The sequence below is a fragment of the Platichthys flesus genome, chromosome 20 (assembly GCF_949316205.1).
Source record: "Platichthys flesus chromosome 20, fPlaFle2.1, whole genome shotgun sequence".
NCBI classification, from domain to species: domain Eukaryota; kingdom Metazoa; phylum Chordata; class Actinopteri; order Pleuronectiformes; family Pleuronectidae; genus Platichthys; species Platichthys flesus.
Window position 1 is genome coordinate 16,249,821 of NC_084964.1, and position 16,393 is coordinate 16,266,213.

General features: G+C 43.9%; 1 protein-coding gene across 4 annotated transcripts in view; it reads left to right on the forward strand.

The window, feature by feature from the left end:
* Positions 1-16,393, forward strand: part of svild (supervillin d) — a 41,017-nt gene that overhangs the window by 7,771 nt on the left and 16,853 nt on the right. For 2 of the 4 annotated variants that reach the window (XM_062413752.1, XM_062413753.1), the window contains exons 2-6: positions 5,445-5,921; positions 10,206-10,240; positions 12,289-12,350; positions 14,905-14,999; positions 15,714-15,822. In XM_062413752.1, coding sequence (XP_062269736.1) covers positions 5,551-5,921; positions 10,206-10,240; positions 12,289-12,350; positions 14,905-14,999; positions 15,714-15,822 — 672 coding nt within the window. In that variant the 5' untranslated portion in view covers positions 5,445-5,550. Of the gene's footprint in view, positions 1-5,444; positions 5,922-7,172; positions 7,265-10,205; positions 10,241-11,226; positions 11,925-12,288; positions 12,351-14,904; positions 15,000-15,713; positions 15,823-16,393 lie in introns of those variants that run through there. The other 2 variants (XM_062413755.1, XM_062413754.1) reach the window with 2 other exon arrangements.

Here is a 16,393-nt window from a genome sequence, read left to right on the forward strand (position 1 = left end):
ATGGATGGATGATTGACGGAGGATTGGTCGTGTCTATTGTCCCATAGTATGCAGAGGTGCCTCATCTTTTAACTACATGACCCTTTACGATGGAGAATCACTTTTTGATTAATATAATCTTTAGCTTGTCTCTAGGAAATTTGTTTTCCAGAGCACATTGTCGTCTTTCACCTTTGACCAGTCGCCTCCAAAGCATTGCTCAATGTCTTTCCATGCGTTTTTATCACACAAACTTAAGGATAAAGATGACGACTGATGGGAGACTCTCGGGAGAGTGGAACTGAAAGAATGCTGAATAATCAGACTTGTTGTACTCAGGTTTATCGGTTGCCAGCTCTATATGTTCCATTAGTGCCGTGAACCCTGTCATTACATTAAAGATGTGTAAAGAGCTGTTGGTTTTGTGGTAAAACTCAAAGTCAGACAGTCTGTCCTGTCGGAAATGTTTGCTAAACAGAGCTTTCATGCACATTGCTTATGGTCGTGCACCATTGAAGTGAGCAGGGTATTGCTTTGCCTCCACAAGCCTCTGTTTGTGTGTGTTTCTCACTTCTTGAGATATCCCTTGATCAAGATCCCTTACCTTTCCCATGCAAATCCACTGTTAATGAGTTGGGGCGTATCCTGCATTCCTGCTCTGTCCTCTTGTGTGGAAATGTGATTTCAGTAAAACACTGCTGGTCGTCAGGTCAGCTATTTCCTCTGAGGCAGCTTTCTGTCTCGTCCCTGTCTTGGAATGAGTCAGTGGGTTAATGTGTAAGTGCTCCCACTTGATCTGTGGGACAGATATTCATTTCCAATAAGCAGCCGGCTTCCCATTGCTTCACCTCTGTAGTGAATGACATATAGGATATATGGGCAAGAACAAAATCGCTCAACTTAACTAGTATTGTTTTTCTATCGTTCATCAGGTTAAAACAAACATTCAGAAAGTTTTAATTTGAACCATTTCTCCCAGTTTGTCATAGTTTTCCTTCTTTAACAGTTCATATTGAGCTTTTTTTTTTCTTGCATTCCTTTATGCCTGGTGGACAAATACTCCATTAAAGTCTTTGTTATGCAGTAATAAATTTGAATGATTACAATTAGAATTCGAAGCCCTACAAAACAAACAAACAGCCGCACCCACGACGGGCGCACATGAAGGAAGTTGAACTTCCAAATATGGCTTGTGGTGAGGGTGTGGTTTGGACGCTGCAAATGCTGTTAACAAATGACTGCTGCAATGATGATGGGCGTGTTGGAAGGGGGCGTGGTGTTGAGTCTGCCTGGCTGCAGCCTGCTGGAGCCTTCTCACAGAAATTGGCAGGAAATGGGAAAATAAACCCAGTGAGAGTGAGTGAGAGACACAGACGACAAGACTGAAGTTCATTGTTTGAGTTCAGTGTTCAAATAGTGAAGCTGCTGCATGTAAGGTTGAACAGGAGCGTTTCATTTCTGTGTGGATGTAGAGGTCCTATATAGCATATTATGCAACAAACATTTATATTGCATATATACACTAAAACAAGAGAGAGGATATGTTTGTGATTGTCACTTCATCCAGAGCCATGCAGACCTGCTCACAGAGGGATATTGAGAGAACTACTAGTCTGCTGCACAACAGGGCTTTTCAAATAGTGAATTTAGAAAACTTTCTTATGTGCATATTGTGTCTAAAGGCTGTTCTCACCTCTTGGTTAAATCCAAACTATAGCAGGGCATTTGCAGTTACAAGGGGTCAACATCCATTGTAAAATCGTGTGAAAATAGAAAAGTCACCCAGCAGAGAGCAGACACCTCCGCCAAGGCCCGACAGTTCAATTCAAAGAAGCTGCACGGAATTTCACACACCATCAGTCCTGTAACTCCCTCGAGTGTTGACACTTCTGCATTTGTGGTATGTTGCAGTTGTATAATGTGATCTCAAGCAACTCCTATAATCCTTTTGCAGAGAAGTAGATTGATAAACTGAGACCATCACAGGGTTCTCACTGGAAATGGTCCAATACTCTCTCTCTGCCAGTGCCCATCCCGTCCCTCGACAGGAGTTTTTTTCCAAGTTGATGATCAACGTTTCCTGATTAATCAAGTTTTTATGAACGAGGATATGGAGCACGGTCAGGAAGTGACACGTGTGGCCTGTGTTGAGACAGATCTTCCTCTCGGAGCCAGTATCAACTCCCAGTGGGGGACAGAAGGTCAGAGAACACCACAGTGCCTGGAAATGGAGGATTTGGTTTGTTTACATGCCCTAGAGGAGCAGAAATACTATCGCCTGCATCAATTAGCGAGTAGGACTGGTCTAACTGCATACTGGGCAAGACACGAGTCCTGTTGTCAGTGCAACAAAAGACATGCATGAGCTCAGATATATATTTTCCTCCTGTGCATTGACAAACACCTCCGACGTGGGGAATGACATCAGCACTTTACATTAGATCTCATTCTGAATCCTGCTCAGGTGGTTTTTGTTCCTGCTTATTCCTCTTTCTGAAGAAATCACTATAAATAGGAAATGACACCTGATCCATCGTGGCTGTGTAAGTCTCCCACTAAAACCATTTTATTCGGGTGAGTTCACGTTCGCTGATAGGCGTGATGATTTTTAAAGTATGACTCACATCTGTTTTTTCAGTCCCCCCCCTGGTTGCTTAAAATAACAGAGGGAGCTTCCAAACAAAGCAGCCTCGATGTTCTGGGTATCCAAGGACCATCTTTGGCATACTGTTGTTTAGCACTCCTTATATAGGTAATGACATGGGTGAATTATGTAAGCTTGTGCTGTGGTCCTGAAATCAACATCCAGAATCTGGATCATTTTGCCTTCATAAGGTAATTCACAGGCATCGGAGCGACACCGAGTAGAAACTCTGAGGTTAAGGACAACTGCATCTGTTTGTATAGAGGGAAATGGATTTTTGCCAGAGTCAGGTCAAGGAGCATCACAATATACTACTGACTCAATTTTGGAGTTGTACTTTTTTTTTTTTACCATGATATTAAATTGACTCTACAAGCAAAACAAACATTGTTCGAAACTCTGTAACTTCTTATTAGGCCGTGGAGCTCCTGAAGCAGTGGGGCTGCTTTACAATGGCAGGTAGCTCCTTTTGAAAAAGCTTAATATGTTAAGCCCAATTTTCCTCCTTGCATAGCATAAACCAAATAATTAATCTGTGAGATTTGCATTCTGTCTTTATTAATCATTCACTGCCAATAAAGAAGTGTTAAAATCCCTAACCTTCAGTCAGGAACAAACGGGAGTCTAAAAACCTTTAGAAAAAGTAAAGACTTTAGGAGAGAAATACTAAAGTGTTAGCTATCATGATATTTATCTAAGTGAACCAATATGAACATTTAAAAGTTTTGGCCATATTGTCCATCCCTAATTTTTCGTGAAAATAATTGGATTTAAATTATTGATACTAAAGTTTATGGTTAAACTGCAAAATATTAAAGCTCGGTTGCATTTCTTTGTCATTAGGGCTTGATAACAGCCTATTGCCAACGTTTATGGTATAACTATATATATTGACTTAATAAATAATTGGTGACTATATCTGTATTGCTCAAGCTCAACTTTACACTCAAATGATTCTGTTCTCTTTCCTAAAAAACAAATGTTCTGGCCCAGTTTTATTAGACAGTGGATAGAGTGTGTTTTCCCCCAACCTGATCTAGAACATACATTCCCCTCTGTGTAGGTGTGATGGACATCTCCGTGCTCATAACAAGGACCAGACAACATGTAATGGTCTGGTAGAGTTACAGTTTACTGTGAAACTGCACTTAAATGTACACAAGGGAGGCACTGTGGTCCTTTATTGTTTGGCCAAGCACTGTTATGTTAGGTGGGGGAGGTCAGGGTGAAGACACACCCACACACACACAAAGACACACACTCCTTTAAACATTCACACATCCCCTGACATACACACTGATTTCCTGTGTAATATTTCAAAGCCTTATTTTTCGAGTAGACGGTGAGTCCTGATTCGGTGGTTGTTTTTTTTAACGGCCCAGCAGGTGGTCAGGGGTCAGAGGGGTGAAGTTGAGATTTGTTCAAGCTTGTCATCATTACAGAAAAGACTCTCATGCTCACCTCTTCTCCCTCCTGCCTTGACCCACTCTTCACTTTCCCTCTTTGTTCTCGACTCCCTCATTACTAACACTGTCCAGACACAGCACCCTCGTTTTTTTCCATTTTTCCTCCACTCCTGACTATAAATGTGAGAACCACGGTGCTAAATTAACTCCTGTCCTGTAGTTTAATGGATGACGGGGGGATACGTTTAACCCCTGCCTCTCTTTAACATTAATATACCTCCTTTTTATTGACCATGTTCACTTCTTTTTTTGCTTTTGCACATACAGAAGCCCCAAGCATACTTGTGCTTTGAAAAACTGTCTGTGGAAAAGTGCTTGTTGTGGAGCAGTCGGAACCTGTGCACACGCCGTCCGCTGGCCATGAGTTTACATGAATGCAGTTTTCAGACCTCTGCATCGGAGCCACATGTGGTTTTCTGCTCTGTGAACTCTCACTGGGACAAAATGAGCTCAACTCAGCCGCTTATTTTTACCTCCTAAATTTAACGTATCGAAATGTGAAAAGCTATTTAATACCAAGACGTTGTTATTGTGCAACATGTTGAAAGGAGATGTTAAACAGATTCAACTGACACGGGAGGCGTCTGCACATGCATTGGAAAAAAATCCACAAATGTAAATAATAGGGTTTTTGCTTTAGACAGAGACATTATGAAATGCATGGGCCTGTGTGCTCTGTTTTCGGCCCAAGAAAATACATCTCTTGTCTTACTATTCACTTTAGTTTTTCCCATTTGTGGTATTTTCTGCAAGTAAGCAACCGGCTGCAGGGTAGACAATCTGCTTCCTGTCCACACCAACACGCAGATATCCAGTGCATGTGAAGGGTCATGTGATATGCATTTTCAGGGATTATCACTGATGGACAGAGATGGTTTTAAAAGGAAAACACACTCGTCAGGATGAAGCCACAGAATCATAACGGACTGGGATAATTGTTCCAGTTTAAACTGACCCTGACTAAGTCTCAACTAAGTGAGCAATTAAAACGGGATGAAGATGATATTTGATGAGGGTTTCTCATCGTCTCCTCACTTCCTCCTCCCTCTCTCCAGTCCGCTCCATGTGAGCCAGTGGAACAGAGGTTATATGAGAGTCTCACTGCGGTGGTCGGCGGTTTTGAGCAGAGCTGGCTGACATCATTCTCACAGGGGTGGGGGGGGGTGGGGGTGTTAGTTGGGGCAGAGAAAGGCTTGGCTTGTAGCTCAGTCTCCGGCCAAGCCAGTTTCCTATGAAAGCAGGAGAAGTATAAGTCTGGGTACATCTGGTATTACACAGCTTTAGCGAGCCAGTCATCTGAAATTGTACTCTGTAATTACAACGCACTAATGATGTCTTCTTTCTCTCGCTTGCAGCTCTGGGATGCTGTTGATGGAGTGAGACATTGCTGTCGAGGGAGATCATAACCAGGCAGAGAAGCAAATTTGAACCTAATCACTTAAACGGAGTTGGAACGGCACAATGGACGGAGTAGACGCCTTGCAGAGCTCGGCTCCAGAGACCAAGGCTGAGCGGATCGCCCGCTACAAGGCAGAGAGGAGGAGGGAGCTGGCCGAGCGCTATGGCAACACGGAGGAATTCACCTCCAAATATGTCCGCAGGGACAAGAAAATTGGTGAGACGTCCGAAGCGGTGTCTTCAGTGACCAAGGATAATGGATCGGAGCCAGCGTACAGCAGGAGGGGCCTCAGGAGTAAAGTGGTGGACCCTGTGGAGCTCACTGTGGACGAGCCCACCCAGGATAAAGAGGCAGCAACTCACATCAGAACAGACACAACTTTGTCCTCTAAATCAGAGCTCGTCTCATCCAATAAGACGTCCTTCCCTTCCAGGTGAGTTTATTTATTCATTCATTCATTCATTCAGGAGCAGTATCACTGTTGTGCTCATTAAACACTCTGGTGCACAGCTGCACCAGAGACTCAGAGGAAATAGTCTCCAATTAAATCCTCATTTATTATTTAGATTTTCCTGTTTGTATTTGAGTTCTAACTCAGATAACAGTTCAGGCTGAATAGAGTGCAGAATACTGAATACCTAGACAGACTATACACACGTGGCTTAGAAGCATATCTGAGCATAATGTTCGGATCCTCCACGAATTGAATCTGAATCAGGTGCAGTAGCAGCTGTCTCGAATATTCTTTAATTTATTCATTATCTGCAATTGAGCCTTTAAAGACGTCCTTAGCTCGCTGGCTCCTAACGAGTGAAGGGGAGGCAACGAGTCTGCACATTGTGGGACCGCTTAGTGCAATCTTCTGTTTGAGGTAAACAGGGCTGCTCACATTTCCAAAATTGGCCATGTGTGCAAAGCAGAGAGACGTGCCACACTCGCACTGCGATGACAGGCACGCCGCTTGTTGTGCTCCACTTTACAGTCATGTGGGGGAAACCTTGCATGTTTGGGATTCGTCAGGTTAACCTTTTGTCATCGGTGGCCACGAATGCTCCTTTTGAGAGTTGAACATACATGGAGTAAAACCTGTCCAGTCGTGGTGCTGGGCATGTTTGGCTGTAATCAAGTCGGGGATTTTGATGTGTGCACAGAGCCAGACTTGTCAGCTCTTGAAAAACTGCCTGAGGGAATGAGGAGGGAATGAAGAGAGAGAGAGAGAGACGGGGGGTTTTAGGATAGTTTCATAGTATGGGGCTTGCAGGGGAAGGGGGAGGGGGGAATTGAGTCCTGCCAAGTTTTCATGCCCTGCGCGTAATGAAGCCCGATGTCGAGATAGCTGTGATTGATGGTTTGGACCAATTACCTCATAAGATCGGGAGCCTTGTGTTGCAACAGGGTTTGAAAACAAGTTCCATCAGATCTCAGCTAGCAAGTGTTGATAAGGAAACTGGATAAGCATTGTTAGTTTGAAAAGGTTTTGTGAACTCTGAGTTTTTTAAAAATATAATTGTGTTGTGCACATGGTTCAGTGTGAAAGAGGCTGTTTTTCTAACAGCGTCACCACAGCAGGAAGAATATGTGGCAAATCACAGGGTGAAGACGCACAAACACACACACACACACACACACACACACACACTACGTCTTTAATTACAGAGATAGGTTGACGCATTGATGTGTTTGTCTGACATGCCTGTCACGTCAGCCACTAATCTTGTCAGTTCTGTTGCAACCTTCTCTGCGTGTCAAAGTCCAGCTGTGCAGTCATGTGTGCAGGCGAGTATTACAGAGTTATTAGTCACAACATTTCTGTATCAGAGGATTTCTTTGTGTATTATCTTGTTTGTTATTCCTTCAGAGTGATTGCAGTTTGTTGAATGTCAGTTTTATTTCGAGGTGACCGTATATCATTCTGCATGGAAGATAAATAGAGTTGCATGATCTTTATTGTACACCGAGTGTGTGTGTGTGTGTGTGTGTGTGTGTGTGTGTGTGTGTGTGTGTGTGTGTGTGTGTGTGTGTGTGTGTGTGTGTGTGTGTGTGTGTGTGTGTGTGTGTGTGTGTGTGTGTGTGTGTGTGTGTGTGTGTGTGTGTGTGTGTGTGTGTGTGTGTGTGTGTGTGTGTGTGTGTGTGTGTGTGTGTGTGTGTGTGTGTGTGTGTGTGTGTGTAGGAAACTGCGTCTCAGCTGTCACAGTGATAATGAAAAACTGTCTGTCAACACGTTTATCTGACACAAACATGGATCCGTCCCTGGTGGAGCTGAAGAGTGACATTCCTGAAAGCTGCATTTTGACATGTCCCACCAACGTATCTCTGCGTGTCCATGTGATGTCACCTCTCTGTTTGCCTTAATCTCATTTTAAAGAAACCCAGGGACGAAAGGTTCCCCCGGAAGCTCAGTAATAACACAAGTGCACAGTTTGTACAAAGATATGATGTGACATCACAGCAGGCGGCCTCCAGACTTATCAGGCTTCTTAACACAAAGCAGTGTCAAATAGAAAGTATGATATGATATACAACTCTTTGTATATCTATCCTTGTTACTCACAGGAAACCGATTGTGGTTTATTGGTAGATATTATTCATGGTAGAGATTTTCCAACTCCAGCATCAGAAAAGCTGCTGAAAATTCAGGGTCAGACATCGGAGAGAATATAAATCTAATATACTGATCCAATACCACCTCTTATCAGTACATCAGTCTCACCCAGACAGAACTACAACATGTTATTTTTCCCTGAAATCCCTCTATGGGTTTAACCTGAACCAGGAAATACAACTATGATACCAATCATCACCCCAATACAGGGCTAGTCGCACACAGCTGTTAAAATGAGTTTGTTTTTTCTCAAATGCACACGAATCAGATCCGTCATCACTATCGGCTGATATATGGAGAGCAGGTATCGATATCAGAACATCTGGAATTCATTAATCGTTCGAGAAGTTTCCTCCACATGTGTGACCGGTGTATTTTTTTAAGTTGAGGGTTGTATTTTGTGTGTTTGTGTGTGTTTGTGTGTCAGTTACAAAGTGGTAAACACCAGTAACTGTTTGACTAGCACTTTGTATTACATTATACACAGATCGAATGGGATTGAGGCTAATTACTGTTTACACGAAGTGAACCACTGCAGACTCCAGTTAGCGAAACAAATTGTAGACGATGAGATTTGAATCTTTTAATCAGGACAACAGTCGTGATTATACTCATTTCATCATACTCCGCTCCCCCCCCCCCCCCCCCCCCCCCCCCCGGCTCACAGCCTTGCTTCATACTTCGACTCAATGAAGGTGCTCAACCTTTCTCCCGTCAGCTTCCACCGGGAGTTTGTCTGTGTTTCTGTTTTTCTCCTCGTCCTCTCTCTCTCTCTCTCTCCCTCTCCCTCTCCCTCTCTCTCTCTCTCTCTCTCTCCCTCTCCCTCTCCCTCTCTCTCTCTCTCTCTCTCTCTCTCTCTCTCTCTCTCTTCTTATCTGGGTGGTTTTTATGGCAGCAGGCGGCCGTCGTGTGCGGCCTCTCCTCGTCAGCGAGCTGTCAGAGAGCGGCTGGGGCCTGACGAAGTGTCACCGAGCCCTGCAGTTGTAGAGTTGAGCGTCTGAATCCTGAGGCATCGGTCACTGAGAGTGTTTGCTGAGACTCTCCAGTTACTTTAGGTGGCTGCATATTGTGATGCTTTTTTTACCCATGTGGCTGAAATGTCACAATTGCCCCATCTCCCACTGCAGCGTATTCACACAGCATAAATACCTTTGTCTCACATATTCTCATTTCTGACACAAGCACAAAGCTGCATGAGGCATCTAGGCATGAGTGAACTTTCTGCAGAAGCTAAAACCCAAGCCCCAAATTAACCATAATAATATCCTGCTCTAAAAAAGATTGTTTGGCACTGAGACAGGTAAAGGTCAGAGGATCCGGAGTCAGATTTTATATTTACTGCAATTTGAGTTTTTCCCTCCAGAGCCCGACCGATATGGAGATTTGGTTCTCGTTACCGATATTAGAGAGTAGAATATTTCTAATACCGATATATCCATTGATAATTGAAATGCAATGAAGGCTTGATGGTTTACAGTATAACCATGAACTTCATTATACATAACTATAACTAAAATGCACATGCAGCCATTTTTATTGGGATGTGCTCGACATAAACAATGGAACATGGACAGGGGGGTTTATCGAGCCAGTAACCTCAAAACCGTCTGGACTGCTACAGATTTTGATCGTGCAGGCGGGCTTGGGACTCTCCCCTTTTTCAGTGACCTCTGACCCCTCCCAGATGTCCACCACGACTCTCTATTGTGTGTAAAGCAGCCCCCCCCCCCCACCCCCACCCCTCACTCACCCCCTATCCTGTAACATCATCGCTGCAGCCCCACAGGCAGCTGTTGTCCCCATCCATATTTAACGTCCATTACTCAGAGATGAATGGTCATCTTCAGATGCCACACAGACATTGCTGTTGTGTTATTATCATCAAGGGAAGGGAAGAGCAGCTTAAGTAGATTATTATCATACAAGGGAGAGAAGGCATCTACCAGTTGCCCTGCTCTAATGCATCCTTTTTAAACCTGGTTATATTTGTGTTGGTTGCATAACTACGACTTTATTTCTGTATAGTTTGCAAACATCGGTCGTAGCAGCCGTGTCATCACATCAGTGTTTGAGAGAGTGACCTCACTCGTCTCCATCTCTCTCTCCCTCTCGTAGGCGACTGGAAACCGATGACACCGAGGAGCCACAAGGTAAGACGAGCCCTCCACTTTCACTGAGTCACAGCCCATTGTTCCACAGGCTGCTTCAGCCCTCGACTCATTCAGGGTATCTGTGTTACTCAGCGTTGTACGAAGCTCATTAATGATGTCACATCATGATATTCTAATTCTACGGCTGAAGAAGTGAAGGAAAGCAGATGCACTGAAACGCTTGGCTCTGTTTTGTTTCTGTGTATTTTAAATTGAATGTTGCGCTGCAGGCTGTGGTTTTCTTTTCTTAAAACATAAGGGAGATCATTTTTGGCACGTGTCTGCAGAGTTTTGTTCAAAGTGTGAGTGTGTGTGTGTGTGTGTGTGAGTGTGTGTGCTTACAGCTGAAATGCTTGATCCAATGAAATTACACTGGAAGCTTGTTTCAGTCAGTTAACATTATGGACTAAATTTGGAACCTGTCGCTATAAAGAGACAAGAAAATAGCTAAGAGCCGCTGGCTGCTTTTCTGACTCTGTCAGCCACCTGAGCCCACAGAGTGTGAGTGGCTCTGGCTGACTGTGTGTGTGCGTGTGTGTGTGCTTGTGTGTGTTTGAACAAGAAGCCTCCTACATTGCTCAGGAAGTTGGGGTGACCCTGTCTCAATAAACCTCAAGTGTATATTTAATCCAAACAAAGAAGTTGTAAGATAACAACTTGAAAAGCCATTATGCTACTTCCCTTATCTCAGACCTTCCCAGTTGAGTATTTAAATCAAACTGACAATTTTTTAAACCTCATTGAGTTGAGTGTTTTTCAGGCTGTATGTTGTCAAACAGTTAGGAATCATTTTGTTGTCTAAATGAAGCAGGACAGAGTACGTTAGATGAGTAGGCGGAGCTTCAACACGTCAAGAGATCTGACCACTCAGACCAGAAGTCCACGTTTGATCAGATCACACAGGACTCAAAGGTCTGATCAGGGTCTGTGCTGTTTCATCATGTATTCACTCATGTGCCGGGTCCGCTGGCCACAATAAGGTCAAAGGCTGACTTAGCTGCCTCGTGTGATTGATGACGGCACTTATGGAAGAATCAGTCAAGTTAAGTGGAGGTTTTTCCATCTCTCTCAGTCTTGGATTGATGATGTAAGAAAAGTTTGGCCCGCAGTCAGAACTAGACCGAGTCTGAGAGGAATCAACAGTCGACGATACTTAAAGTTTCATCATCTGATCTAAATCACGCTCCGTGCTGGACAAGAGGGGAGCGTGGAATCATAAATCATAACCTGAGTATTAATAGACCTCAACTGAACTTTTTCTTCCAGTGGATAAGGGGAGTTTTTCAGAAACTTGCCTTTCTTTTGGTTCTTCTTCTTCCTTTTGTTTTCTTTGGCTTGGAAAGTCACATTGTTAGGACAATAAAAAGCACTCCTAAAGAAATGGGAGGCTGGGATTAAGTGAGCTGATTTAAGGATTTTGTGTTGTGGTTGGAATACCATTAAATTTAATCGTTTCCTTTTGTTCTGATTAGAAGTTTATTCTACTCCCGGGGCTGGTTCTGATTAGATAAACTCACAGGAGGATTTATTTGCTTTCTCACTCACATATAAGTGCAAACACACGTCAACGTCTTCCTACAAAGGGAGAAATCATCTCAGTGTCGCTCTCATTGATGACCTTAAAGACTCGGACCTGAGGCCAGTGCACGTATCTCCCTCTTTTTCCTCCTCATGAGTGAAGCCGGTGAGATTATATCCAGTCACGTTTCCTCTCTGCACTTTTCAAGCTGTTTTCCCCCAGTGAGGAAAACGTCCACTTGACCTAAAAAGACTGTGATGTGTGTGTGTGTTTGTGTCTGTGTGTGTGTGTGTCTGTGTGCAGCTCCTTTTGCCTTTGAGTACATCCATTGAATCAACTATTAAATCTACCTGTGCATATAGGTGTCTGTGCTCAGTCCTTGTTATGTTTTCTGTTTACAAATATCAGAAAATTATTTTGTGGATTTAAAAACACAGTTCATTATATATCTTTCTAACGTGACTTTTAGTTGAACAAGTCTCACTGTTGTTTATTTAACCAACTTTGTGTTTGTGTGTGTCTCCTTTAGTCGATGATACGCCTGTGAACTCCTCCAAGAGGTCTGCTACAACCAAAAAGTATCTTTTAAAGGTCCAGTATCAAAGCTTTTACTTCCATCTCCTGCATGACTGTGTTACACGAATCACATATTATATGGGGAATATCCTTAAATTGTCATAGAAGGTTTTGCAGTTTTCAGGCATGAACTCCAGATAATGTGTGCTCTGAACAGACCTTCAGACTTTCTCCTGAGTTTGTCTTTCATGTATGAACCATGCAGCAGGAGATTCTCCGCTCAGCCGCAAATGAGACTTCGCAGAAATCTCTGGGGTATTCAAGTGAGGGGGTGACGGAGGGAGAAAGGACGTTAGGTATACATTTTGCTGCCGGGATCACAAACGTCATCAATGCTCCCACCTGCTTGGTGTGAGTCCCCTGGATCCTTCTCATTTGGACATTATCCAGAGTTGTCACCATGGGATTGGCAGAAGAAACTCCGGAGAATGTCCGCAGCAACTGACTTGGGCATTTGCGTTCTCATATAAATCCCCTCTGGATAATAATAGCAGATTTTCCATAGTTCAGTGTATGTCTGAAAGCAGCTCCTCATTCACATGTCTCAACCATCTGCTTTTTAAAATCCTCTCTATTTTTAGTTTAAATTTCCTTCCTCCCGAAACACACACGGTTAACCAAGCGCCAAAACATAAAAGTGTATGAGTGATGTCACAGATGCTATATCTATATTTCATAACCAATCGAGAGATCCTCCTTTTCATATTTCTTACTGATTTACTTTTCCAGAGCAGATGGTGTTTGCTTCAGCCCTTCCCTCTGAAAGTGAGCTGTCCTGCACCTGGATGCACACTTGGCCAAAGCCGTGACTTCAGCACAAACAGTTCACGGGTGGGAAAAGAAAAGTCCAGGGAACTAGAGGATGGACTTTGGAAAACAAAAACTAGATAATGTCCCAATCCTATGGGGAGATATACACATGTGTGCTTAAAAGTATCGGGGCTTTCCCAGGCTGCTTGGGTTTCGGACGTGGTTAGGTTTCCTGATATTGGATGTAAATAGTTGTTCTAACTTGGCCTTCGCAGAGCAGGACCAGTGCCAAGGTTGGCCAAGTGAACCCAGATGGCAGCGAGTTGCTGTGCTGAAAACCCTGCTGGGAAAACCGGCTCCTACAAAGACGCTACATCTCACAATCACACTTAGTTCTTTTTTTTTTGTCTCCCTCTGTTCCTCCTTTTCAATGTCTCCCTCGTCTGAGAGTCATCAGCACCGACAGATGCTCCCTCACTGTCGTCACTTTTCCCTTATCACTCCTTTCTCCTCCACAGTCCCTGGTGAAAGCCGGTGAGTCAGTGTCTCCAGCAGCAGCAGGAGGAGTGAGGTTATAGTGTGTCCGCCTTCCAACACGGACCAAGGCGTTAAGTCTTCTGGAGAAAGACACAGCTCATTTGTTTTGCAGAAGGGCGATATATTCACAGAGTTCTTTCTTTATAATCTGTATCACAGCTTTGATGCGAGAGGCCTTTAATTCTGTCGAGCTTTGGTTTGTAATTTGGTGAAGAAGGAAAAAAACAAAACGGCATTGGATTTTGGTTTCTTTCCTCAGAGCTGGAAATCCACTTATCAGCACCATGTCACCTCGGGGCAGCGGTGAAGTGTTTACTGACAACGCTCTCACAGCTGCCTGGGTCAAACTTTGTGCAGCTTCTTAAAACGTCTTGTGACTATCGCTGCTTTCAGACCATCGCTGAAATATGTATAATCTCCTTAAATTATCCAGAGGGGCTGTTTTTGAGAGAGCAAATGTCCGAGCTAGTTGCTTCGGACATTTTCCAGTTATAGCCCATTTGAGAATACAGCAGGATATTCTCAAGAGGTGACGTGCACGTAGAAGACACAGATGATGAAGTGTTGATGTGCTGGAAACAAAAGCACTGGGATTTCTGCAGCAGAAGTCAGCTGATCACTCTTGAGAGTTTCCTGCTGATGTGAACGTGTCTCCCCTGGACCTGCTTCGTTCTTCATTCGTGAAAGGCAAACTCCTGAGAAAGTCCTGGCACAATCGTTCGGCCATTTTGCAGAGTTCATGTGAAAATTGCTTCATAGAACAAAATAATTAAGCTGGTAACAGGCTTTCATCAAACTTTTAAACATTTACTTGTATCTCAAAAAAGGCTCTAAATGGGCATTGACTCAGACAGTGGACACTTTGAAGCATTATTTAACCTCCAGAGAACATTCAAAATAGTTGATACAAAACTAAATGTCTCCCTTATGGATGGTTTATTGTGGAAAATGCAGCAGAGGCGATATTCATCTTGTCTTCATATTGTTTTATTTGCACTCTATGCACTCAAAGGTTTTGGTATTTTTCTCCCACCCGGTAAAACTCTGATTAAAAATCACATACACACACACACACACACACACACCACAGCCTTGACCTCTAAGCAACTCAGCCGGAGCATTTGCATGTTTAACTGCTTTGCTCCAGTGGAGGGGAGGAGCTTTACTCATTCACTCACTTCCTTCATCAAGGTTTGTTTACAGCCGGCGTCGTCGTCCTCCTCCTCCGGAAGGAATTCTAAAAACCCAGCTCCTAATCCTCCGCTCTTCTCTCCGCCCGCAGGACCCGGAGGGGGCAGACGATGGAAGCAGCCGTCGACCGGCCGGTGACAGAGTGAAACGTCTAATGAGCAGCGAGGAGGACGAGGCCTTTACCAGGTGAGCGGGTTCACATGTGTTTCTACTGGAGGGACGACGTATAAACAATAAACTCGTCTTCGTCACCGGTCGAGTAAAACGTTTTATGGATGGCGATGAATTACATGTAAAACAACAGGAGCGGATCGAGAGAAGAACTTTAAAAAACAAGTGACGCTCGCACACAGGCCGAGTGCAGAGGTAATTACAGAGCAATGAAAGGTTGTGCAGAGATAAACCAGATAGACCTGCAGACCTCGCCTTTAATATCTCTCTCTCTCTCTCTCTCTCTCTCTTTCTTGCACACTCATGCACACACACACACACACACACACACACACACACAAACACTTAGTTAGGTAGCTATGGTGATGCAAACCAGGCTGAGGTTAATGGCTGCAGCAGTGAGAGCCAGACAGTTCAGTCCTTTCTTTGCCCACATGGAGTTTGAACTGTGCTCAGTTTTCCTTTCGCTTCAGTGCATTTGAGCTTTTTCAGCAAAGCTCCACTGTTTCTAATAAAGGAGAAAATATTTTCATATCGAAAAAGTCCACGTTGTAAAAAATATTACATATTTATTTGTGTTCGTGAAAATACTCCCTCCAGTGCAAAGCCATCTGCGGTTCTGAACTTTTATTCGTCCCTCACAGGGTGGATTCTGTTTCATCGAGTTTCAGTTTTTTGATTTAACCTTTTGTCTCCAACATCTTTGTCCTTTTCTCCCCGATATATCAGGCTTCATAAATCTGACACAGGCCAGACGATGGGGGAGAAGGAGGCCTCGGATGAACCTTCATGGAACGAGCAGCAGGAAGATGGTGCCGCCGCCGCCGAGGAGAGAGAGGTGAGTTCTTCTCGTAAAGGTATCTTCAAACTATCACCTGGTTTTCATAACCCCCTGAAGAAGTCATCTCTGTGGATTGTGTTTGGAAAGATAATATTTTTGACTCAACACTCACGCGCTCTCACGTCTGAAAAATCTCACCACCGCATGCGAGCCAATTCCAGAGCTCTTACTCACCTCCAGCTCGGCTCCGTTTCTTCCCAGGTCATATTTACATTAGGTTTTTTGCTTTTGCAGTGGACGTGTAGATTCAAAGTTGTTTTTAACACTGGCACACGTCACCACATCTTACACTGATTACGTGCACACACACACACAGGCGCCCCCACGTGTTCTGCACATTGTGTTTTCCATTGAAGCGTCTCGCCACCTGGTTAGCATTGCCCTTCAGCATCCAGTCGACCTCAGTGTATTCTCCAGCTCCTCCTCAATCAGCACTCCCTCTGCACCTTTGCCCTGTCAGCAGTTTGTCTGCTGTTGTGTCATCTCAGTGATGGATTGAACAAACACAAATGGATTTGTTTGTTTCTTAGCGGCTGGTCACGGTGGTTTGAAACATGTATTGGCAGAG